The following is a 26,414-nucleotide window of genomic DNA, read 5'->3' on the forward strand; positions in this document are numbered from 1 at the left end:
GGTTGTGATGAAATGAGCTCCAGCCGAGAGCCGCGTATATCCGTATAATGGAGTCTACAGGGCAGCAGAATGCAGCCTCTAAATAACACATTATCTGCAGAGAAACTCCCTTCATTTCACCAATATTTAGTTCTGATAGGCTAGTGCTATTCCCCTCTGAGTCCGGGGTTAGCTGTTATCAACATCCGGGGTCTCTGACCTGGATGATGTCATCTCTGAGCGCCGCGCGGCATGGCGTGTTGCTACCGCTAATGCTACGGTTCGTTTCTGTGTGTTTCTGACTTGTCAGAACAAAATGAGCAGCTAGATGAAGTTCAGCTTCCACAGGCTTCCTCTCCTCAACCTGGACTCACTAAAGCTCCGGATAGTTGAGATAAAAATGGACCCGAATGCCGAAGCGGAATCATTATTATCAGAATTATATGTTATACTCCCCCTCTCCCTTGCCCTTAGGAGGTATTTCACCTCCTACCAGGCCATTGCCTTAATAAGAATGTATTCTTAGCAATTCTTGCCTGGTTAAATAAAGGTTTACTACTACTACTACTACAGAATGAGCCGGGCAGCGCTCAGAGATGACATCATCCAGGTCAGAGGTCAGTAGGTCAACCTACAGACCCCGGATGTTGATAACAGCTAACCCCGGACTCAGAGGGGAATAGCACTAGCCTATCACAACTAAAATTGGTGAAATGAAGGGAGTTTCTCTGCAGAAATGTGTTATTTAGAGGCTGCAAGTCTGCTGCCCTGTAGACTCCATTATACGGATATACGCGGCTCTCGGCTGGAGCTCATTTCATCACAACCACTTGTAATGACACCAAAGTTATCTGGGGGAGGAAATGATCGGATTTTATGCTGGAAATAAGGTCCAGATTGTAAAAAAAAACGTTTATTATCCTTTAATGACATCACAGCCGCCGCCATGATGATGATGATGAAGGAGGAGGGGGAGGAGCCTCACCTTCGCCGACGCTACGATCTGATTGGCCTGTTTCCTGTAGAGGTTTTCTATGGAGCGGGACAGGAGGGCCGGGTCGGCGTTGGCCAGGTGAGTCAGAGTCTTGTAGCCGGCGTCGTACAGCTGCTTCGCCCGACACTGCAACACAGGTAATCAATTAAATCATCAAAATATTGGTTATTGATTGATTGATTGATTAATTGATGTCTCCAAACGTCTTTCAGCTCAATAAATTTTTTTTTAAAAAACTGGAGAGGAATTCACAAATTCCAGTTTAAGATGTTTGGTCTCATTTGTTAAGAAATAAATAAATAAAATTGATTGATTGATTATTGGAACAGCTGCAGATGAACAACTAATATCTAATCTGCCAGATTTCAATCAGATTCATTGATCATGAGACTTTTTTTGTTTAATTAGAAGCAGGTTTGTTTCCATCTCTCTCTCAGAGCTGAAACTGATCAGTATTTGTTGTTTATTGAGTCAGATGTTTGTTTTAGTTTCTCATTCACTCTGATGTAAAATGAGCAGCAGCAGATGACTTCAAATGATCGATCGATTAGCAATCACTAGATCCAAATACAGTACTGGTTATGATTGATTGATCAATTGATGTCTCAGAACGTCTTTCAGTTCAAGAAAAATCAAAGAAAATACTGGAGAAGAATTCACAGATTCCAGTTTTGTCTTATTTGTTAAAAAAATATAACTGATTGATTATTGGAACAGCTGCAGATGAACAACTAATATCTAATCTGTCAAATTCCAATCAGATTCATTGATTGTAAAACTTTTCTGTTTAATCAGAACCAGGTTTGTTTCCATCGCTCTCATGTCTGATTGATCAACATCAAATCAGAGCTGAAACTGATCAGTATTGATCGATTATTGAGTCAGAAATAAAAGTGAAATGTTTGTTCTAGTTTCTCATTCACTCTGATGTAAAAAGAGCTGCAAATAATCGATCGATTATCAATCACTAGTAGATTCTCTCTCTGCTCCAACACTTTCTGGACCCAAAACTGTGTCTCTCCGTGACCTTTGACCTTTGACCCCGGGGTGTGCCACTGACCTCCATGACCCCGGTGACCTCCATCAGGGGGCTGAGCTCGGCCTTCACGCAGTAGCTCAGCCGGCGGGTCAGCTCGGTCAGCAGCGCTCGGAACGGCCACAGCTCCTCCAGCTCCTACACACACACACACACACACACACACACACACACACACACACACACACACACACACACACACACCCCTCTTGTTAACGGTACTGTTCCTTCTTTCCTCCTTTCCTTCCCCTCTCTATCTCCTTTCCTCCCTCCTCTCTCTCTCCTTTCCTTCTGTCCTTCCATCCTTCCTTCCTCCCTCCTTCCCCTCTCTCTCTCTCTTTCCTCCCTTCCTTCTGTCCCTCCATCCTTCCTTCCTTCCTCCCTCCCCTCTCTCTCCTTCCTTTCTTCCTCCCTCCTTCCCCCCTCTCTCTCCTTTCCTCCCTTCCTTCTGTCCCTCCACCCCTTCTTCCTTCCTCCCTCCTCTCTCTCCCTTCCTTCTATCCCTCCACCCCCCCTCTCCCTTCCTCCCTCCCTCCATCCTCCCTTCCTCCTTCCGTCCCTCCATCCTTCCTTCCTCCCTCCCTCCTTCCCCTCTCTCTCTCCTTTCCTCCCTTCCTTCCTCTCTCCCTCTCTCCTTTCCTCCCTTCCTTCGGTCCCTCCATCCTTCCTTCCTCCCTCCCCCCCCCTCTATCTCCTTCCTTTCTTCCTCCCTCCTTCCCTTCCTTCCTCTCTCCCTCCTTTCCTCCCTTCCTTCGGTCCCTTCATCCTTCCTCCGTCCCTCCTTCCCCTCTCTCTCCTCCCTTCCTTCCTCTCTCCCTCCTCTCTCTCTCTCTCCTTTCCTCCCTTCCTTCTGTCCCTCCATCCCTCCTTCCCCTTTCTCTCTCTCCTTTCCTCCCTTCCTCTCTCCCTTCCTTCTGTCCCTCCATCCCTCCTCCCTCCTTCCCCTCTCTCCTTTCCTCCCTTCCTTCCTTCCTTCCTCCCTCACCCCCTCCCCTCTTCCCCACCCCCTCTCTCTCCTTTACTCCCTTCTCCCTTCTTTCTGTCCCGCCTTCCTTCCCCCCTCCTCTCTCTCCTTTCCTTCCTTCCTTCCTTCGGCGTGGCCTGTGTGTGAGGGGGCGTGGCCTGTCTGTGGGAGTGGGCGGGGCCTACGGTCTGTGAGTGGGCGTGGCCTACTGTCTGTGTGGCAGGGGGCGTGGCCTGTTACCTGGGTGAAGTGCAGCACGCAGGAGCAGAATGCGGAGGAGGAGCTGAGCAGCGTCTGGACGAAGCCTCGGCTCAGCTGGAAGCGACTCGACACCAACCACAGGTCTGTTTCCTTCAGCAGAGAGAACAGGACCAGCGCCAGGTACATCCTGCCCACCACCGCCGCGTCCGCGCTCTGACCGCCGCCATCGCCACGGAGACACAGAGAGAGAGGGTTAATACCAACCAAACACATCTAATCCAGCCAATAAAACTGGACACAACTGGAACAGAATGAAAAGAGCCACAAGAGCTGTTTATTTATTTATTTAGTTAGTATTTAGTGCTGTTTAGTTCAGTATTTCATGTAGTGAGTATTTAGTTTTGATTATTCTGAATGAATTTATCTGATTTCATTATAAGGTAACACTTTACAATAAGGGTCCCTTAATTTCAGTTTAGTTTATTTGAAAGGGACAATGCACATTAATAAACATTGTATAAAAACACATATGTAAATGCACTCAAATTAGCTTAAAAAGCTAGTTTTCATCGATTGTTCCTTTGCCAGTTTGTACAAGGCAACCTTTAAAAAGAACAACAATGGAATAAATTAATTAATTAACATTAGTTAGTACATTATTAAGCATTAATATATAAACTAATGTGTTAATTAATGCTGAGTAATGCATACATAATGATAACTAATTACATTATTCAACTTTTATTATTACTTAATAATTTATAAACTAACTTTGAGTAGCTTACTAACAGGCTACATTATTTAATGTGTTTCCTAATCCTAAGTAATACATAATTGTTTATTTATTTATTTAGCACAAACAATATCATATAAAAAAACAACATGAACAATCAACATGACTGGGATGTGCAAAGGGGAGGGAGGTATGAAACCCAAAAGGGCTTATATGAAAACCTCACCCACATATTCAAAGATCAAATTTGTTACAGTTTAATCAATTCTTAACAATTATCAATGATTGTTGATATATCTGTACTAACGAACGTTAATTAAGGGGCCCTTATTGTAAAGTGTTACCCATTATAATTAGATTTCTGTTATTTGTGTTTTGGTTCATTCACCTGAGATTATATACCGTATATACACCGTAGGCTCACGGTAAGGGACCAGCATGCACCTGGGTGGGCTAATGGCTTTTTACCACAGGATTTTTCTTTGTTCTTTGTTCGCTGCTTTTCTGGTTAAATGAAACAGGGTTTTTTTTGTTGAAACTGGACATTTGATTGGACATTATGTTTTTCTTCCTACAACCCATAGTGCAGCAGTGGCCCTTTGATTTTTATGATTTAAAGTTTGATTTGAAACTTTTATTTGTTTTGACAAACGGCTACTACACCATCTAAATATAAAAACTCTAGAATGAGCCGTGGGTGGAGTCACATGACTCTGGAGTCAGTGGAGAAGTCACAGTGTTGTCATGAACATCCTGTTGTGGTAACTAAAAAAAGTCAACATTTTGGGCACAAATAAGTTGCGTCGGCCAGCGCTTGACTCATGTCCTGTCAGGTGTCATTGTAAAGTTCTCTAAAATTGTCATTTTCTCTGTATCAGCAACAAATCATAAAAGCACGACTGACAATAACACCAAACGACCAAAGTTTGATCACTTTCTATATTCTGAAGGTTTTTACAGAGGGGTTGGTTGATATATCATTCACAGCCTCATTTATACAACATTTACAGAGTGATAAAAAGAGATATCCAAAATCCTCCTCTGTAAAAACTTCTGACTCTTAATATGTCAACAAAATAAAACAAGAATTTTGAAAGTGGTTTCATCCATTGTTCAGATTTCTGTTCTGGAAATGTATGAAAATTAGCACATATTTAATTAGATATTGCCTCATTTACATAAAAAGTGTCACAGTGATATCTGTTAGTTGAAAACAGAGAAAAACTCCAAGGCACTTTCTTCTCTTTAAATCAATAAAATAACTTTATTTATCTGGCATCGTCACAATTATTAAAAATAACTCTAACGCAGGGAGTCTTTTTCCTTGTTGACTCTCTGTTGAAGTCTTGATGAGTTATTTTTAATGTCATTGTGACGATGCCAGATAAATAAAGGCATTTTATTGATTTAAAGCAGTACTAAAGAACTTTTATTTTTGGTTGAGTTTGGGCGGTGCCTGTGGACCAAAGCGGTCGTGTTTTGCCTGAAGGAAAACTCCATTTCCCATGAGCACCAGCGCGTAGCGACGTAAACAACCTGATCTCTCCCGGTCGCGTGCAGCTGGATTAGAAATTAACAGAGTCCAAACTACGTTTCTGTTTCCAGCGGCTGTTTGAGGGATGAGATAATATCTAACTGTGGCTCAACACAATATCATATGACGATGTTGACAATAAGAAATGTTTAACTTTGTTTCAGCACCTTATCTAGTGTTGGTTTAAAGACAGTTTCTCTCTGTTTTTACATCTCCTATATCTCTCTCCTCTAATTGAGAGACGAGTCCAGGAAGCTCTTCCTTGTTTGAACAGTTATTTAAACTATTTAAATAGTTGGTTCGTCATATAAAAGGAGAAAACCAACCGTCCAAAGGAGGAAACAGTCACATTATTGAGTTTCCTGGTTGACAGTTTGTTAGTAGCTGGAGGTAAAGCTATGGAGGACGTCAGAGTAAATGTGTTGCTAGGATTTTCTCTCTAAATCAAATTTGGTTCTTGGTAAGAAATATCTACACAGTGACAAGTTGTTGGATGATAAATTAATAATTAGCATTAATCCTGTCAGAATAAAGGTGTTAATCACCACAACTGATTAACATCAAAATAAAAGCCGTAAGAATAATGTTGTTATAATAATGATGTAAATTATTAAAACACCTTTTACCACTGTAACGAATACGGGTATGACTAAATAAAGAGGAGAATTAGACTACTAATTTTACAGGACACATACACACTGACTTTTTTGGTTTTAAAAAATCCTTATATGGGCACAGAGACCTCAACCCCCCCGCCAAATGTTTAACCTAAAGTTAAAGAGCTCATCATCATCATCATCATCATTGTGTCCTCTCACATTTTTCACCGCCTGTCCTGCAGCTTTCCTGGCCACGAAGCTTTCAGCCACGCCGACGGCCGCAGACATCTTCTGTTCAGCCACCGACAGCAGAGTGAACTGGAGACAGAGACACGGCGTCACACAGAGACAAAGAGACACAGAGATACAGAGATTAATCTGTCCCTCCAATGTCTTCATGCAAAGGTTTTTAAACAAACAGACATCAGCGACCTCTGCTCCTTCTGTAAACAGACCCCAGAGCAGCTTCGTCCTCACCTGCAGACTTTTACTTTTCTCTGTCAACACATCAATAGAAACTTTGTTCTGGATAATAAAATGTATCGTTCTGTTTCTTTTCAGTCCCATCGTCCCAATTACATCGATATCTCTTAGAGAGTCTGAGACGACAGGTCAGCAACCTTCATTAATGCTCTGCACTAACGTTAGGGCAAGATAATATTTGTGTTCTTTTATTGTTGCTTTATCTCTTTTCTTTTCTTGTCATGTTTCGTTTTAAAATGTTCCTTCTTTTATTGTGAAGCACTTTGAGCTACAATAATTGTATGAAATCTGTTATATACTATTAATATAATTATCTTAAAGCAGAAGTAAGCGATATATTTGTGTTAATATAAGTCTTAAATAGTTGTATCTTCCGACAGCAATCACTTACATAGAGTGTTTGGACCGAAACACGGGTCTGTCAGTCACTCTGCTCTGCTGTAAGCCGAGGAGAAAACTTCTTGTATACTTCCTTGTATCCTACAACCTTTATCCAATGAGGAGAGAGAACGGCATGAAGGGCTGTGTGTGCAGCCAAGGGATGCACGTGAATGTGGTGACGTAGGGACGAGGACCAATAGATCCATGTCGAGGGCGGGGACTGCTAACTCCATCGGCTGACAAGAAGTTAGCCAAAATGACCGGATCGCTGACTTCTGCTTTAATGATTATGAATAAGCTCATATTCATAACCATAAATTCACTAAATCCAACTTCATGTTTTTGCCGCTTTGAAAAGGAAATCACACAACACATCAACACAATCAGTCTGGAGATCTGAAAACAAGAAAGACGTAAAGACTCTGGAGTTACGTTCTTTGTTTCAATGTTTTTGAAATGACTTTGTTTAATACTTTTAATATATTTATTTTCTTCTCCTGCATATTATGATACTAGATCGCCTGTTTGATCTCCTGGCATCACTCTACTCTGAACCGTAACCCCCTCACTCAAACTGTAAATGACAAAGACAGAGAGAGATGGCGTCCTGCAGAGAGTCCTGTACCTGTCTGAAGTAAACCATCCAATCCGGTTTGACCTGAGCCACCAGGTCGTAGGGCGTCACCAGGTAAACCAGGTGCAGGTAGCTGTTGAGCATCAGAGCCTCCAGGCCGCGTGACAGGTCTCTGTAGAGGACGTCGCTGTAGGACAAGTCCACCGAGCCTGAGGGACACAGGACGGCCGGTTGGTTCATTTTTACAGAGGTTCCCTGAACGCCTCACATGTTAAAGGGATAGGATAGTCATAGCAGTAGGTCCGTTACCTTTAATTGTCGGTGCAAGCTATTTTTAGAACGGCGGAGCAGAGCCGCGAGCTGCTCAGAGCTACGCTACGGAGGCTCATGGGATTTCTTGGTTTCCCTCATCAAACTCATCAAATACACAATCCAACAACTCCACAACTCTCCGGTGGACAAGTTGTGAGCTGCATATTCACCACGCTATGAGATAATAACACAACGTTACCACACAGAGTTGTTTTAGAGGGAAATTCATGCAAAACCACTGATGCACGTTGCCTTCAGGGACAGTTTTTCAGCAAGCAGTCTCTGTATTTACCTCTAAGACAACTCTGTGTGGTAACGTTGTGTTATTATCTCATAGTGTGGTGAATGTGCAGGTCACAACTTGTCTACCAGAGCGTTGTGGAGTTGTATTTTGTATTTGATGAGTTTGATGAGGGAAACCAAGAAATCCCATGAGCCTCCATAGCGTAGCTCTTAGCAGCTCATGGCTCTGCTCCGCCGTTCTAAAAACAGCTTGCACCGACAATTAAAGGTAACAAACCTACTGCTATGACTATAGGGATTATGGCAATGGGCCAATTTGCCAAAATGTTGAACTATCCCTTTAAACTGTCAGTAGAAGCTACAGTGATGTCACAGTGACATCACCACCGTCACCTTTGTACGTGGCCCGTCCGAGCTTGGTGACCTCCAGGCTTTGAGGGCCCTCCGTCGTCACGGTAACCAGCTCCTTCTCCTTCAGCCGGTCGACACACTGCGCCACCGCGTCGCTCAGGCAACGGTCCGCACACAGCTCGGCCTGCTGCACCCACAGCAGCGTCCCCTTCAGGAACTCCCACAGCTGCTCCACCGACGTGCACATCTGCAACACACACACACACACACACACACAGTTAGTATAGTTTTAAAATTAAAATTAAAATAGTTTTTATTTTCATTTAGTGTCTCAGTTTGCTTTTTTATTTCAGTTTAGTTTTATTTAGTTCAACAAGTGATGAAGCAGTTTTTATTTAGTTTTTATTTCAGGTTTTAAGTTTTAAGCCTCTGTCAGATGAACTTCCACATTTGTAGGATTTGTCTAAAGCTGCAACTAACGATTATTTTCATTATCAATTAATCTGTCGAATATATAAACGATGAATTGATTAAGTTGCTTGGTCAATGAAATGTTAAAAAATGTTGAAAAACATCCTCAAATGTCTTGTTTTGTTCAGAAACCAAAGAGAGACTCAGTTTATTGTCAGAAAGGAACAAATAAACCAGAAATATTCACATTTAAGAAGCTGAAACCAGAGAATTTTGACTTTTTTTTTTTTTTAACTCAAACTGATTATATGATTATCAAAATAGTTGACAATTAATTTAAGAATCGATTATTGTTCGATTAATCGAGGAATTGTTGCAGCTCTAGATTTCTCCCTTTTAGTTGCACCCATCCCATAATGTCCCCATCAGTCCTCATCAGGTTCCATTCACTCTTATCTACCTGTGACCCAGGGGTCGCGTTAACCGGATATTTTCCGTCATTCACCGTTTTTTTAAAACGGTGACGGAAAAATGTTGAGGCCATCCGTCATTTTGACAGATTGCAACTCACACCCATGGCGTCTGGCCATGTGCATTTGTTTACAATGAAGCCAGCGGATAATCAATACATGGAGCGTGAATAACGATATAAAACATATACAATGTCACAAAGTCACTACGGTGAGAATTAGATTAAAAAAAAAACAACCTCACAGCTGGCCACACAGAAACACTAACAACAGAGAAGAAGACAGAAAGCTTCCTCGCACGATTCAAACTCCTTCAAGTGGATTAAATGTTGACTGGGAGTCGTGTCAGTGCAAATATGACGGTTGATAATGATTTAACGGGCGAGATTTAGCTGCAGTGTCCGAGGGACCGACAGTAGTCAGCTGTTAAGTTACGTAGCTGTAGCTACACAGCGGTGTGTCTCGGTACAGGTAGAGCAGTGGGGGCAGGACATCACCGCTTCACACACTCGCCGCAATGGCTGCGTGCGTGCGTAAAAGAGAGATGAGAGGCACAGAGAGAGAGAGAGAGAGAGAGAGAGAGAGAGCTAACGCCAGTGCACTATGCGGTGCCTATGTGAAAACGTGCTCCTTTGGATGTTTTGGTATAACACATGGGTTAGCATGTTGATTGTTGACAGAAAACTGATGTCATCATCAGGTATTTACGTTGTATTCAGATGTTGAGTGGCAGAAAGTGACCCCCGCATTCACTGACTGACCCCTGGTTATGTGCTCTGACGCAGACTCTGCTCCGGAGCATACTCTGTTCAATTTGTTTGGACTTGATATGAATTAAACATGAATTAAAATGTAATGCTATTGAATATGGCATTATTATCATTAAAAAAAAATTAAAGTGACCGGTAAAAATAGATTATGACGGAATTTTTATGACCCCGTCAGTCAAAATGACCGGCGACGAAAAAGTCTAGCGCAACCTCTGCTGTGACCACAACTAAGCTGATGTGATCTGACTGAACTTTAGTTTCAATTAGTTTTACTTTGTTCATTGTAGTTGTTGGGGTTTTTAAGTATTTTGGGGCTTTTTTTTGCTTTTATTTGACAGTCTAGTTGAGAGAGACAGGAAATGTGGAGGCAGAGAGGGGGGGGGGGGGACACAGGGACTCACGTTGAGGCCGATGAGAGACAGGATGAGGCTGAGGAGACCCTTCCCTCCATCCTGCAGCAGGTTGCTGTAACAGTTCTCCATCGGGGCGCAGACCAGAGTCTTCGCCTGCAACACAGGTCAGAGGTCAGAGCTGCAGCATCATAACACAGAACCTTTGTTTACTGTTCTCCTTTAACAGTTTTTGCGGCAGTGAAAGAGATTTTACAGCGTTGGATTGATCAGCTCAGATCAGTGTCATCATTCAAAAGTTTGGGCACAATATCTGAAGCAATATCAGTGTTTTACTTTTGTTTTTTTTGTGTTTTTTTCACAGTTTTAAGGCCTTTCACACCAGGGACGTATTTTTCATGCAAATAATTTACTATTATTTACACTAGGGCTGCCACAAACGATTATTTTGATAGTCGACTAGTCACCGACTATTTTTTTCGATTAGTCGACTAATCGGATCATACGTAAATTGAATGTAAAACATACAGTTTATCGCACCAGCATGCATCTGCTCTCATATAACCATAGCTTTCAGCTTGAAGTGTTTAAGGTATATGCTAACTAAAAATAAAGACAATTAAGATGATAGTTCATTAAACTTTTAATGAAATATGCAGCTTTAACTGTAGCATAAAGTGCAAACAGCTGAGTAAAATAAGGATAAGGCACTGGCCTAAACAACACCAAAATAAATACTTAAAGGTTTTTTAGGTTTTTCTTTCCTTCATTTGTCTCTGGCATTAGCTACATTTAAATAAAATGAGGTAGACACCTGAAACTAAGGAATTATTCACAATAATAAAGTTTTGGTAGGCCTATCATTCAAATATAACTTGTGCTCAGTGTAAATAATAGGAGTCGTTCTGTTAAAAAAAAAATGAATAGTTTATAAGACAATCGTCTTGTCTGAAGAAATGTAAATGTTCCCTTTTTACTGTCACAGAAGGAGAAACATGGAAAGACTCCACCAGAAAGTTCTCTACTTACATACATACTGACATCTTTACTGTGTTTCTACTACGTGTCTTGTGTCTCTACGTGTCTCTACGTGTCTCTACTGTGTCTCCATTATGTCTCTACTGTTTCTACTGTGTCTCAACTGTCTCTAATGTGTCTCTACTAGACTTGTAGCTCTCTAGACCACTTTTTTCGTGGTCTTGGTCTTGTCACGGCCTCGACAGTCTTTGGTCTCGGGTCTCTCGGTCTCGCAATGTCTCGGACTGGCGGAGCGGCCTCGAAGGGATTTAATATTCAGGCAGGCATGCTGTTTTTTTTTTTAAATCAATATTTATACGCCGACTTCAAGTGGTCAATCACACGCATTTTGTGACACAGATGCGTTAGTGCTCGCCATGTGATCACGCATCACATGATCATCAGTGACCACAACAAACCCCTCCAACCTCTCCAGCCCGGGAGCAGATGGTGTTGTTACAAACGTTTCTGGTTTGGAGACTCACACGTATCACCGCTGTCTTCAACAAGCAGCCTAACCCCCCCCCCAACCAAGCACAGTCAGAGACCCAGAAATCCTCAAAAGTGCTGGCACTGGCTGTACACTGAGGGAAAAAAACCTCTGGCAGTGAATGAGTTAGTCATCTACAAATTAAGTACAATTTAAATCAGTAACATATTTCCCATTTATTAGACCTTGTTTGAGGTGCAGCGTGGTGTTGGAGGCTTGTTGTTTTGTTAGATGACTTTGGGACTAGTTAATTGAATAGTCATGTCAGTTCCTAACAGCACTCAAGAGTCAATCCTCTATTAGTGTAGAAATACTGGTCATGCAATTGCAACATATTTGATCTCAGCCAGTTGATGAAAACATTTATAGTGAGTTCACACACAGGACATGTAATGCACTGTCTCTGTATTGTTGTGCCTGTAGTTGAAATAATACAATCTCATACACTTAGCAGCTGAACCCAGTATGGTGCTCATGTTCTACAACTAGGGATGTCACAATTACACATTTTCTTTGTACGATTATTGTCAAAGAAATAATCACGGTATTACGATTATTCTGCATTAATTAATTTCACAACAATATGAATGTGTAAAATCAAATATAGTCAAAATGTAATTACATTACTCATTGTTTACACACAATATTTCAAGTATCTATTAATGTATGGCCAATTATTAAATGTTTGCAATATTCAGGTCATTAATTGTCATCTGTACCAAATGTTTACGTTTATTTTAGTCGTTTTTTGTTTTATTTTGTTTTGTTTTTTAATACAAATGACACGCTAACATTTAAATTCCTACCAATTCAATGTTACGTTAGTTAAATGGACCAGTATCTGAGCATTTACCTTTATTTTGGCGCCACATCTGCCGATACGGTTCTGACGTAATCTTTTCTAGAGAGTAACGGTATTTAGCAATCGCTACGATTAATTAATTGTGGCGTTTAATACCGCGATTAATTGAGAAAACAGGTAATCGTGACATCCCTATCTACAACTCAAGCAAAATAGCAAAACTAGTTGTTTTTTTTTGTCTCGGTCTCGGTCTTGGTCTTGAGCTGAACTAGTCTTGGTCTTGTCTTGGTCTTGGTAGTGTCTTGGTCTCGGATTAGGCAGTCTTGACTACAAGTCTAGTCTCTACTGTGTCTCAACTGTCTCTATTGTGTCTCTACTGTGCCTCTCTCTCAGGTTGGACACTTGGAGTTAATGAAGTTATGTGTCACTTGTCTCAGTCAGTACGTTTACATGCAGAGCTTAATCGAGCTATGCTCAAAATTCGATTTTGGCGTCAAGTCGGACTTCTGTCCTTGTCTCAATTTACATGCAACTGAGAAAACCGAATTACTGACGGGGTCCGCCCCCTCATGCGGCGTCACCCGTTGTTTCAGCGGGTTAATAACTGAATATAAACAACTTAGTAAGCTTAATAATAAATTCTCAACTGCAGTTCCCGACTGGATTCTCTCTCTCTCTCTCTCTCTCCTTTTTAAAAAAAAATAAAACACTCTTGCTGGTGGCGCTGTGTGAAATGCATTGAATCGGCGCTGATGTTGGGTTTTTTTCTTTACTTTGTGGGATTCAGTCCCGCAAAGTAAGCTGTCTGTAAGCTGTCTCTACTGTTGTGGAGCATGCGCACATGCATTGTCCAGTTATACTCCGACTAAGGTGTTTACATGACGGAGAAAACCGAATTCCAATCGCATTATCTGGGTGTCTTAATCGGAGTTCTCAACTCCGATTTAAGTCGGACTAAGGTGTTTACATGCACTTCAGTTGTCCAGTTATAGTCGGATTAAGGCAATAATTCGGTTTTTTCAAGTGTCATGTAAACGTACTGAGTGATTCTACTTCAGTTTCTACTTGACTCTTATGATCCAAGCAGCTCCACAGGTTTCAGTGTGTGTGTGACCTCTGACCCCGGCCCCTCTGACCCCCCCTGTCCTCTCACCCCTCCAGGATGTCCACGCGGTGGTCTCTGGGTTGTCCCACGTCCGGTCCAAACAGCCCGGCGCCGCGGTACAGCTGCGACTGTGACATCATCTCTCTGAGACGAGCGAAGTCCCGACCGAGCTGGACGCCGTCCACGCGCACGCCGGCCTTCTTCTCAAAGCTGTTGGGCTCTGACCGCACACACACACACACACACACACACACACACACACACACACACACACACACACACACACACACACACACACACACACACACACACACACACACACACATATATGAGTCAGCCGCCCGTCGCCTAGCAACAGAAACATCAAACAACTTCCTGTGTGGCATTTTTATGAGACGACGGACGCCTCAGGACGGAAGTGAAACAACAACACACAGAATCTGTCACGTTACAAGAGTTAATGAAGAAGAGGAAGCAGAAGAAAGAAGAAGGAAAAGAAGAAATGGGTTTATTATTATTATATTATTAACAATTCTGTCACTTTGACCCAGTTTGGTTCTTGTTTGTTTGTCATGTGAGTCACTGATTAACATTTATCAGTTAATCAATGACTCAATTAGTGCTCTGACAGATTCATTATTGTTGTTCTGAGAACAATCGCGTGGTTTCATTTTCAATCTGACGAACTGAAGAGACGTCGACTTCTGTTTCTGAGACGCTGAACTGAATTAACCAATAAAACCAGAGCTGCAGGTATTGATTATTGATCATCTTTATGTATCTTTAAGTATCTTTATGTAAATGTGATGTTGTTAAATATTTATATTCAAGGCCAAATCAAACAGGAACTTGAATTAGATTTTTTTTTTTTTTTTTTAATAAAGTGCGAAGCTGATGTTTTTTGGAAAAAATAATCACAACAAATCGAGACAATTTAATGTTTTGTTTTAAACCTTTTTCTGTTTTGTTTAGTTTGTTTGTTCTGGTCGGTGGCGTCACATTGTTATTACATTTATACTGTATGTACATGTCTGTTTCATAAAATAAAATAAAATAAAATAACAACAACTTATCAATTTTAACTGATTGTTTGCTTCATAAAATATGAGGAAGTTGTTCTCTACTGGCTCTTCTGTCTCTTTCAACTATCTTTACTGTCTCTATTATGCAGGGACGTGCACATGACTATAGAGGGGCAGGGGCTCAACATCAGAAAAGGGCAGTGTACAATTTTTTCAGGCCTTAATATCAAAATAAATTAAAATAAATTACAGTTACTATTTAGTCGGTAGAGAAAGCCTGCACGCCTTCAGGACTGCAGTCAACATGCTGGACCAATTCCGCAACTTCCCGAAACAGAGTCATGACTTCTGAACTGGTGGCTAAGGCTAATATGGTATTGGGTGCACATTAACATGGCTTGCAGAAAAAAAAAGTAGGCTAAGCCTACAGGCTACACACACAAAACCAAGAAATGACTACTGTGACTGCTACTGTGCATTTACCAACAGCAGCAATATTTACCACAGCAAAGTCACAATTACCAGTAACTCAATATCTGGAAACAAATTCAAATAGTCAGTGAAATCAAGCTGAGTGAGTGATTCCTCCTGTTGCTGCTGCTGTTCACTACATTCAGGTGATGTTAGACAGAGGACGGGGTGGTGCTTAACTCTTAACAAGCAGTCAGCTAAACAAACACAAATGGGCGCTTTTCTTAAATATGACTCTTATTAAGCTCGTTGAATAAGTGGACGGCGACTTGTCAGAACCGACAAGGAAGTGATGTTGGTGGATTTATAACTCACGAGATTCGACACAAGTCGCTCCACTGTCACGTCTCATATATGTGCGGGTTATCGATGAGGCAGCAGCTTCTCTCTCTCTCTCTCTCTCTGGACGTGCATGTGAGGGAGCGCGCACCGCGGGGCAGCCCCCCCCCCCCGCCCCTCAGTGAGGGACAGAGCGGAGCAGCAGCGGACAACACACACACCAACGTAGGCTACATACACAATACTGTGTGTATTACAAGGAAATGCGTACGGTAGATAACCGTGGCATTTTTACAGCGCGGTTGTTTACATCCTCATGCACAACAGGAATGCATTTATTGAAAAAAAAAAAAAAAAACATAAAAAAGGGCACTTTTTAATACGAGGCAAAAAGGGCAGGGGCTCAAGCACCCTTTGGGCCCTATGTGTGCACGTGCCTGCTATTATGTCTCTTCTGTCTCTACTGTGTCATTACTCTCTCTCCTCTGTCTTTATTGTCTCTACTCTGTCTCTCCTCTGTCTCTATTGTCTCTACTCTGTCTCTTCTGTGTCTCTATTGTCTCTACTCTGTCCCTTCTCTCTCTACTCGGAGGGTAAGTTGGCGTTTTCAAAGTGGAAACAGACACTACTTTAACCTTGAGGTAAAAGACAAGAACATACACACACTTTCTCTCTGAGCGTCTCCGCCTGCAGACAATATTTGACACATGAAGTAAACACATTGGCCTTTGGTCACCCCTAGATATTATGGTATTAAACTACATCTTTTTATTTAACTAGGCTAGTTAAATCACAGTAGCATATACTGATGTGTTGAACTTACAGGCTTGTTACTAAGTATTAATTATCATGATAAATAAAACTCCACCTGTCACACAGCTCCATGTCGTCTCTGTGTGGTGTTCAGGGACAGTCAGGACAGTCAGACAGAGGACAGAGTTTATATTAATGCACCGTGACACTGTGGCAGGTCTCTGTCCGTCTTCACCACAGATCAGCTGTTCTCTCCACCGCGACGTGCGCCTGGCGGTTTGTTTATATTTTTTTTCCATATCAAGCTCCGGTAGCACAGCAGGACGCTGTGCAGCTTCTGCTCACCTGACTCTGTGCAGCTTCTGCTCACCTGACGCTGTCCAGCTTCTTCATTAAATCCAAACAGTCCGACACAGCGACGCAGCGTTGTGACCTCAACCATGGTTGGTGAGAGCAGAAATGTTGTTGTAGTGGTGCGTCGCGTGGCGTAGTGGTTAGAGCCATTTACTGCGTGTCATTCCCCCTCTCTCTGCCTTCCCGTTTCCTGTCTACTGTAGCCTACTATCCATAAAGGCATAAATGCCCCCAAAAAAGAAAATAAATGTTGTTGTAGTGAAAATGGGCGGGCTCGTGAATTTTTTGACATTAAAAAAAAAAAAAAAAAAAAAAAGTGAATTTTTTTGAGACGAGTCATAACGAGCGATAAATCGCAAAACTCGCGTATCTCGCGTTTGGTCGCGCGTCAAAGCTCGAGCGAAAAAAAAGCGTTCCTCGTGTTTGGCGGGAAGCCCCTTGCGGGTCTTCCCGTTTGGCGGGAAGCCCCTTGCGGGTCTTCCCGCCAAACACGATGAAAAGGACGAAGACGCGAAGGTCCCGTCGCCATAAAAGAATCGGGTGTAGCGTCGCAAAAAAAAAAAAAGTCGCGTTTACCGCGTCTCGCGCCTAATCGCGTCTCGCGCCTAATCGCGTCTTTGCGTCACGGCCTTTTACACCGCGGACGTAACGAATAAACGGTGACGGTGTGAACGAACAACATAGAACAGGACCAGACGTGGCGTTGTTTCCTCTTTTCACCTACAGCTCCACTCTCCCTCACTTACACTAACTACTGTTATTGTTGAGGCAGAGAATTGTGGGATTTGTAGTTTTTGACCAATCACAGGTTGTGCTCTTTCTTTTTTGTGATTCTCCCGGTTCACACATGTATTTTTTTTAGGGGCAAATGCGAGTGAAATGTTCGCCCATGGTGGGCATAAGAAAATGTAAGACCTGTCTAAAATTATTTAAGACTTGAACACAATAATTCAACAAATTTAAGACATTTTAAGACCTAACATTTAGATTTTCACATTTTAGACTTTTTAAGACCCCGCGGATACCCTGTTATTTCATATAAAAGTTTAAGTGCATACATATTTTATGATGCTGTGTATTAGCATATATTTAGGACCATCTTAGAATTTTCTAATAAATTTAATACTTTTTAAGGCCTTAAAGGAGTATTATCGCAAAATTCGGCCACTAGATGGAGCCAGGCGGAGCTTATCAGATATAAACAAGTGGGCAGCTGTCAGAGAGAGAGAGCAGCCTCGTTTAGTCCCCCCCCCCCGCCCCCCTCCTTCTCCCTTCCCCCTCCTCCTCCCTCGCCAGGCTGAATGAACGTGCAATCGCGGGAAAAAGAAAACTCGCTAGTGGAAGCGGCAGCTCTACGTCGCGCACAACCACAACAACGACAACAACAACTGAAACGTCCTCCTCCTTAATAACGCTGAGAGGACTGCTGAAGAAAGACACAGGGACGTGGAGACAAAGTGTTCTACCAGCGATTCAGTGACTGTGAGCACCCTAACACTGCTACATTACTTACTGTTGCATATTTGTCCGGTTCGGAGGTCGGATTTGCGAGTTCCGAGTGCATTTTAACGCAGCAAGCGCCGGGCCGGCTTGGATCATAACAAAGACAAATGCTGCATTTGCCCCACGGACACTATACTGTTGGCGATTTTTTTTGTAAATTTAGTTATGGCTCCCCCCGACCCATCTTTTACATATGTCAGCTTATTTTATGCTATTACTGCTGTATTTGCGATAATGCTCCTTTAATTTTAGATAAATTTAAGACTTTTTAAGGATTCGCGGATACCCTGATAAGTTGTGCGCTCGCAGCAGGACAGATAATCAGATGGATAATCGGTAAAGTTAATAATTTCACTTAATGTGGCCATGAATAAATTAATTTCGATGTTTCGCCTGTTTTTAAACGTAAATCTTGAATAGGTCTCTGCTGTTTTCACATTTAAAAAGGTCTTTGTTGTCTTTGTACAGAGACAATATGAGATTTGCTTGTAGGCAGCCACAGCACTTAAAAAACCCACTGTAACCTATTTTCATAGGCACACCAGCCTCGCTTTCAATAAAACACACACTCGCATTCCATAATTGCGATCAGTGAAATATATGAAAACAATAAAATACAATTTAAAAATGAGAGAAAAAAAAATCAAAATTCTTCGACATATTTAAACTTAAAAAAAAGAAAGAAAAAGTAACGCAATAGTTACTTTCCCTGGTAACTAGTTACTATTATAGTGAAGTAGTGGAGTTACTAACTCAGTTACTTTTTGGGAGAAGTAATTAGTAACCATAACTAATTACTTTTTAAAAGTAACGTTCCCAACACTGCTCTCTGTACTCTGTCTCTTCTGTCTTTACTGTCTCTACTCTGTCTCTTCTATGTCTCTACTATGTTTCTTCTGTGTCTCTACTGTCTCTACTCTGTCTCTTCTATGTTTCTACTGTCTCTACTATGTCTCTACTCTGTCTCTTCTATGTCTCTACTATGTTTCTTCTGTGTCTCTACTGTCTCTACTCTGTCTCTTCTATGTTTCTACTGTCTCTACTATGTCTCTACTCTGTCTCTTCTGTCTCTACTCTGTCTCCTCTGTGTCTCTACTTACTCTTTTGTGTCTCTACACTGTCTATTGTGTCTAAACTGTCTCTACTGGCTCTTCTGTCTCTTTCAACTATCTGTTTACCAACAAATCAGGATGCGTGCGCAACCTGACTGCAGAAAGAACCGGTTGTCATGGTTACCTCCATGGATCTAGTGTAGTCAAAGCGGTGTTAGCTAGCGATGTTGTCAGCCTACCACAACAGTTTATCACCCACTGATGTAGTGTGTGTTTTATACATAGACTGTAGGTTTTATAACGGCAGGAAAAAAAAAAAAAAAACGTCAGGACGGAGGATCGAGTTTGTACCGCGGCAACGGCAACTCAGCCACGGTACAAACCACGGACACTCAGAGCACGGCGTCGGTCATCGGTAAAAACAACACTGTGCCTCCCTAACGTTACCTACAGCTATTTAACAGACAATCATGTTCAGGAAAACACTCACGATTACAAAACTCAGTGTCTGTGAGGACTGAGCTGCTGCCTGGTCAGAGAGGGAAGAGGACGGACCTGTCTAAAGTCTGGAACAACTGCATAACGTAACTGTAACGTTACCTGCATGGCTGAGTATGTACCGGTAATGTAAAACAATGTAGCTTAACGTTAATTAATGTCAGCTTGCTTGTATGTGACCTCGTTGTTACCCACTGTCGTTAAACATTTCACAACTCATTCGCTGCAGTTACAACGTTACAGCTGTGCCTGTGAGCATTTAGCTTTATCACCATTCAAACCAACATATCTAACACGTTATATTGCTCGAAATTAATCGCCAATGTACTATTTTCTCTCTCGTTTGCCTTGAAAGGGGTGCGAGTTGACGGTATTCTGTTAAATTTGCGCGTTTTGTTATTTTTATCAAAACAATTAGTGCAACTTCCAGCACAAAAAGACCTGATCACGGCTCTTGCTGCTCTCTTTCTGCAGGCGACATGCGCAGTAGAACCTCTGTGACGTAGGCTGGTAATCCCTGTCCTTTCTCTTCCTCCAACCATAAAAAGAAAGTCACTTACACGGTGGCTGATAACACGATGTTGACGCGTGCATATGGGTGCAATTAAAACCATTCCAAACCAAGGTTTCAATGTTAACTCAAAAGCTGATTTATTTCCACAAAATAACTTAAAGCAGAAGTGAGTGGTCCGGTCGTTTTCGCTAATGCTGCGTTCCAGGCAGGCTTTTGAAATCGTAAATTACAGCTTCAAGTCACAATTTACGACTTTGTAGCGTTTCAGGCAACCCACTCGTGTTTTTCCGACCTGTTTTACCGGTGAAAGTCACTATAACGGCCACTCGTAACTTCCGACCGGTGAACTCGTACCAGATCGAACTGGTACGACTTCACGGTCGGAAAAATACGAGTTTCCTTGAACGCACCATAACAGTCCTCGTCGCTACGTCACCACATTCACGGCGTTCCTTGGCTGCACACACAGCCCTGCATGCCGTTCTCTCTCCTCATTGGATAAAAACTGTAGGATACGATAAATGTTTTCTCTTCGGCTCAGAGCAGAGCAGAGTGACTGACAGACCCGTGTTTCAGTCCAAACACTCTATGTAAGTGATTGCTGTCGGAAGATAGAACTATTTAAGACTTATATTAACACAAATATATCACTTACTTCTGCTTTAACTACAGTACTGTCACGCCATGTCACGGTAAAGAAAACGTGTGCTCCATCAACCACACCTGTGGCTTGTTCGTCTCAATCAAATAACCCCTCGTGACCCGTAGTGCTTGACATCACTTCCTGTATGAGCGGAAGTAACAACCAAAAATCTACCAAAATAAAACACCAAAAATAAACACCAAATAAAAGGGCAAAATGGCTCTTACACTGTCTCTATTATGTCTCTTCTGTATCTACTGTGTCATTACTCTCTCTACTCTGTCTTTACTGTCTCTACACTGTCTATTGTGTCTAAACTGTCTCTGCTGTGTCTCTTTTGTGTCTCTACTGTCTCTACTCTGTCTCTTCTATGTCTCTATTGTCTCTACTATGTCTCCACTCTGTCTCTTCTGTCTCTACTCTGTCTCCTCTGTGTCTCTACAGTCTCTATTATGTCTCTTCTGTTTCTCTACAAATTTTTTACAAAAAAAAAGAAAGAATCACAACAAATTGAGACAAGGTAGAAAAACAAAACAATAAATGTAAGAAATGTAAGTTTGATGTAGTAGTATCCTAACTGTCCATTTAATGTTTGTACGTTTACATCCTTGTTTTGTTTTGAACCCTTTTCTTGTTTGTTTTTGTCGGTGGCGTCACATTGTATGTGATTAAATTTGTATGTAAATGTCTGTTTCATTAAAAACGTATCAATAAACTGACTATTTGTTCATAAAACATGAGGAAGTTGTTCTCAGACTCTGTATTAACTTTGACTCTTCTGACCAGTGACGTCAGGGCAGTGTGTGTGTGTGTGTGTGTGTGTGTGTGTGTGTGTGTGTGTTTTGCCTCCGTACCGTTGCCTAGCTCCCAGTGCATCCTGTATCCTCTGGACTCGGCGTACTGCAGCAGCGTCCGGGCGTTGGAGCCGTTCCACACGTTGGCCGGCGTCCGCAGCAGCGCGTTGAGGCCGAAGATCAGCTGCAGCCCCGAGCAGTTGGCGAAGTCGTGCAGCAGGTCCACCGTGGTCTCTGGGGGGGAAACGGAGAGGCTGCTGTTACCGCGGCATCAGAGGAGGAGGAGGAGGAGGAGGAGGAGGAGGAGACAGACTGGTACCTGTGAACTTGACCCTCCTGTATTTCCTCTGCAGCTCCTCCTTCAGCAGCGCCTCCTGCTGCTGAGTCCACGCCTCCGTCAGACGCCGCTCCAGCCAATGGGGAAGCAGCAGCTGGTCGCAGGTGGGCGGAGCCAAAGGGGCTGGGGGAAGAAGAAAGGAAAAGGGGGCGGGGCCTTTTAGTCACTATCAACACCTGAGCTCAGAGTCTTTATCCATGAACATGAGTCAAATACATAAAAGTTGTGTTTGGAGGAGCTTTTAAAGGTACATTGTGTAAGAATTCCTCCCATCTAGCGTTGCGGTTGTATATCGCAAGCAACTCAGTCATATTTTTCATGCTGCATTCACGTGAAATTGGGCAGACGGACGACAGCCGCTGCACGTAACGGCATAAACAAGCCTCTATGTAAACAAGTTGTCCGTCAGCACGAGGCAGAACAATACACGTGACAATATGTTGTCGTGGCGATGTGGTATTGTTTTACCGGCTTTCTCTGGACTTCTGTGACTAAAATGACATCTGGTTTGTTAGCGACGGCCGTCTGCCCGACTGCAGGTGAATGCAGCATCAGTGTAACGCTCCATTCCTCCTCACTGCGTTACCGCGGTGACTTTTCACAGACGCCACCTCCACCTGAGCCGACAGCTCCGGTGTCTCCGCTGAGTTTCCGTGGTTTCCTACCGTCACGCTGCCACTGAACGTAAAAACATGGCGACACCACATGGCAGCAGCACCGAGCTTACCCGCTCCATGGAGATATGAATGATATGAACGGCTCATTCAGAGCTGAAAGGAACACTTCACTTTGTTGATGGGGGGATTACTGGTTAAAGCAGAAGTGAGTGGTCCGGTCGTTTTCGCTAATGCTGCGTTCCAGGCAGGCTTTTGAAATCGTAAATTACAGCTTCAAGTCACAACTTACGACTTTGTAGCGTTTCAGGCAACCCACTCGTGTTTTTCCGACCTGTTTTACCGGTGAAAGTCACTATAACGGCCACTCGTAACTTCCGACCGGTGAACTCGTACCAGATCGAACTGGTACGACTTCACGGTCGGAAAAATACGAGTTTCCTTGAATGCACCATAACAGTCCTCGTCCCTACGTCGCCACATTCACGGCGTTCCTTGGCTGCACACACAGCCCTGCATGCCGTTCTCTCTCCTCATTGGATAAAAACTGTAGGATACGATAAATGTTTTCTCTTCGGCTCAGAGCAGAGCAGAGGGACTGAGAGACCCGTGATTCAGACCAAACACTCTATAGAAGTGATTGCTGTCGGAAGATAGAACTATTTAAGACTTATATTAACACAAATATATCACTTACTTCTGCTTTAATGAAAAACAGACTTTTGAACAAAATAATCGATTTTCGTGAATAGATAACAGGAGAAGTTACACAATGTCCCTTTAAAAAAAATCTGATCACACAATAATCTTTCAATATTATTGATCGTGCCGATCGATGGGCTGCTGGTTACCTGAGTGAACACCTGAGCTGCGTCTCTGAGGGCTGAACACCATGAAGTCCTGTCTGGTTCCTCCGAACCGGACGAAACCTGGAGCCAGAGCTCGAGCCATCGTCCTCAACTTAGGAGACCTGGAGACCACAAAACCATGACGACGACGATGAGTTAAAGAACAAACTAATAAAGTGGGATTTATCATCATTATTATTATTATTAATATGAGATGACGACCTTTGTTTCGTTTTTTAAAGACAACGACTTTCACTCTGAATGTTTTCATTCTGACTGGACATGTGACTTTAAATGTGACTTCATTTCCACATTAAGGGAGAATCAAATCACTGTGACGTTAAATTTAGATTTTTAAAATTCAATAAAGTGGAAAAACATCACAAAGTTCTTGTTTTTTCTTTCTAACCTTTGTTTCACTTCACATCTGACTCATTAAACATGAAACTATGACAGAAAATCAATAATCTATGAGTTCAGTTATGAAAAAGGAGATAAAACAGTTTAGGTTTTTTTTTTTTTTTTGTCATTTGAACGCATCGCTTCTGATCCAGCTGATGAAAACAAACACCAATCCACAGACTGATCGATACATGAATGAACAGAGCTCCACTGGTTGTTGATCGATCTGTGTCATCATCATCATCATGCAGGGCTGCTGTATCTGCTGTTGTTGTTGTCTATGCCTGTTTTGCACAACATTTCAGTTTCTGTGTCTCTTCTGTCTCTCGTCTCTGTCTCCAATGTTCCACTACTGTCTTTAGGCTACTCTGTCTCTGTTGTGTCTCTACACTGTATATTGTGCGTCCGCTGTCTCTACTGTGTCTCTATTACATTGACAATAAAGTCTTTCCATCTATCTATCCATCCATCCCGGAGTGGAGCCCCGGGGATGAGTCGGACCTGTGGCCGCGCCTTGAGCGTTGATCTGCGGACAGAGTCGCTGGATTTAACCGGAGGATCAACGGAGCAGCTCCGGTTACAGGATTTAAGTCAAGAAGAATGAAGCGGCTTCATTAATCACACACACACACACACACACACACACACACACACACACACACACACACACACACACACACACACACACACACACACACCGACCCCAGCAGGTACATGAACTTCTCCTCCGTGGCCAGACTCGCATCGATGGTGACGGACAGAAAGCGCGGATCCACCCGGTGCGTCACGGAGGACAGGTCCACGGTCACGGTCACGGTCCCGTTATAGTCCAGTGGTTCTGGTGGTCCTGTTCCTCCTCCGGTCCCGGTCCGGGTCCGAATCCCGTGGGTCCGGACCGACACGAGCCAGACCAGAAGAAGCAGCTGCAGCGGCGCGAGGTGAACCATGTCTGACTGCTGCTGCTGCTCCAGCTGCACGTGAGCAACTTCCTGTAACGTTACTAGGTCTGTTTACCCTCGGGCACGCGCTTCTCCTTTTGGGATCACACAGGAGCGGCATCACATGCACACGCACACACAAAAACAAAGACACACACACACACAAAGAGACGCACACACACAATGGAGCGGAATGTTTCTGTATTTGTAACTTTAACCCTCTTGTTGTCAGAATGACCCGATCTGTTTTACTGCTCCTTCTTTCCTCCCTCCCTCCCCGCTCTCTCTCCTTTCCTCCCTTCCTTCTGTCCCTCCATCCTTCATTCCTTCTTCCCCTCTCTCTCCCCTTCCCTTCCTTCCTTCTGTTCCTCCACCCCTTCTTTCCTCCCTCTCTCCTTTCCTTCCCCTCTCTCTCTCCTTTCCTCCCTTCCTTCTGTCCTTCCATCCCTCCTTCCTTCCTCCTCTCTCTCTCCTTTCCCTCTCTCTGTCCTTTCCTCCCTTCCTTCTGTCCTTCCATCCCTCCTTCCTTCCTATCTCCTTCCCCTCTCTCTCCCTTCTGTCCCTCCTTCCTCTCTCTTTTCCTCCCTTCCTTCTGTCCCTCCATCCTTCCTCCCCCTCTCTCCTTTCCTTCCCCCATCCTTCCTTCCTCCCTCTCTCCTTTCCTTCCTCTCTTCTCACCTTTCCCCACTCCTTCATTTCTCCCTTCCTTCTTTCCTCCATCTCTTTTCCCTTCCTTCCTCCCTTCTTTCCCTTCATCCGTTATTCTTCCTTCCTTGACCCAATCTGTTCCCTTCCTCCTCCTCCCTCCCTTCTTTCCCTCCATCCTTCCTTGACCGAGGAGGACAACACAGAGGAGGGTTAAAGCGAGACACAACATTGTTTAGGCTATTTGTTTTCTTCATGCACTGATCAGTTTTGAGATTTTGTGCTATTTTGTTTCCTTAACAGGTTTTCTCTCAGACTAATGGAAAGAAATGGTAGAAAATCCACATAAGGAAGGACATTTTTATTTTACTTCATTCATCTGTAAATTTCTCCTAAATTCACCAAAAGTTAGTCCGACACATGTCCTGTCTGGTGTCATTGTAAAGTTGTTGTTGTTTTAATTCCATGTTGTCTACCATCTCACAGGACCACAATGGAAACAAGCCTTTTGGCTTTATTGTGTTTTAATCCTTTTGAACACTTGTTTAACGTTGTTCAATAAAGTTTTCAATTCAATTCAATTGTAAAGTTCTCTAAAAGTGTAATTTCCTTTGTATCAGCAACACAATTGATGGAATCAATAAAAAGAGATATCCAAAATCCCCTCTGTAAAAACTTCTGACTCTAAAATATCATCAAAATAAAACAAGAATTTTGAAAGTGGCATCATCCATTGTTCAGATTTCTGTTCTGGAAATGGAAATTAGGTCACATTTCATTAGATATTGCCTAATTTACATATTTAAACATACAATTTTACAAAACTTGTACTTGTAAACAATTGTCTTAATGTGCAATAATTCTTATAGTGCTCTTACTATGGTGAATTTATGAGGTGTATATGTGTTATGTTATGGGATATGTACAATGCTGTTATGTCTTGTGTTT

General features: G+C 42.7%; 4 protein-coding genes across 4 annotated transcripts in view; all 4 read right to left on the reverse strand.

Annotated features, from left to right (window-relative positions):
• LOC311007956 (helicase POLQ-like) overlaps positions 1-26,414 on the reverse strand; it is a 107,726-nt gene that overhangs the window by 27,982 nt on the left and 53,330 nt on the right. The gene's annotated exons all lie outside the window — the stretch shown is intronic.
• LOC311007955 (helicase POLQ-like) lies at positions 864-13,982 on the reverse strand. The gene is made up of 8 exons (XM_084001378.1): positions 13,848-13,982; positions 10,437-10,541; positions 8,427-8,631; positions 7,530-7,687; positions 6,260-6,358; positions 3,214-3,387; positions 2,034-2,147; positions 864-1,099 (listed from the first exon to the last, which is right to left on the reverse strand). The coding sequence occupies exons 2-8, from the start codon at positions 10,515-10,517 to the stop codon at positions 896-898; spliced, it is 1,035 nt and encodes a 344-aa protein (XP_083857504.1). The 5' UTR covers positions 10,518-10,541; positions 13,848-13,982; the 3' UTR covers positions 864-895.
• Positions 13,844-24,863, reverse strand: LOC311007957 (heparanase-like; the record flags this gene model as incomplete). Its single annotated transcript, XM_084001383.1, has 5 exons — positions 24,586-24,863; positions 23,485-23,603; positions 22,002-22,142; positions 21,743-21,916; positions 13,844-14,019 (listed from the first exon to the last, which is right to left on the reverse strand). Exons 1-5 carry the CDS (start codon positions 24,828-24,830, stop codon positions 13,844-13,846), a joined length of 855 nt encoding a protein of 284 aa, XP_083857509.1. The 5' UTR covers positions 24,831-24,863.
• The window catches only part of LOC311007958 (heparanase-like), a 30,066-nt gene continuing 24,898 nt past the window's right edge, over positions 21,247-26,414 (reverse strand). The window contains exon 6 of the transcript XR_014596451.1: positions 21,247-21,316. The gene's annotated coding sequence lies outside the window, so the exon portion shown is untranslated. The remainder of the gene's footprint in view (positions 21,317-26,414) is intronic.

This window comes from Trachurus trachurus, assembly GCF_905171665.1.
Source record: "Trachurus trachurus genome assembly, contig: scaffold_124_arrow_ctg1, whole genome shotgun sequence".
Lineage (NCBI taxonomy): Eukaryota > Metazoa > Chordata > Actinopteri > Carangiformes > Carangidae > Trachurus > Trachurus trachurus.

Bases quoted from the DNA above. Each gene is read 5' to 3' on its own strand.
- LOC311007955 (XM_084001378.1), bottom strand. From the start codon at position 10,517: ATGGAGAACTGTTACAGCAACCTGCTGCAGGATGGAGGGAAGGGTCTC. The intron at 8,632-10,436 runs GTGAGTCCCTGT...TGTGTGTTGCAG, and splicing joins TGTCTCTCATCGGCCTCAAC to ATGTGCACGTCGGTGGAGCA. The intron at 6,359-7,529 runs GTACAGGACTCT...CTCTGTCTCCAG, and splicing joins GGATGGTTTACTTCAGACAG to TTCACTCTGCTGTCGGTGGC.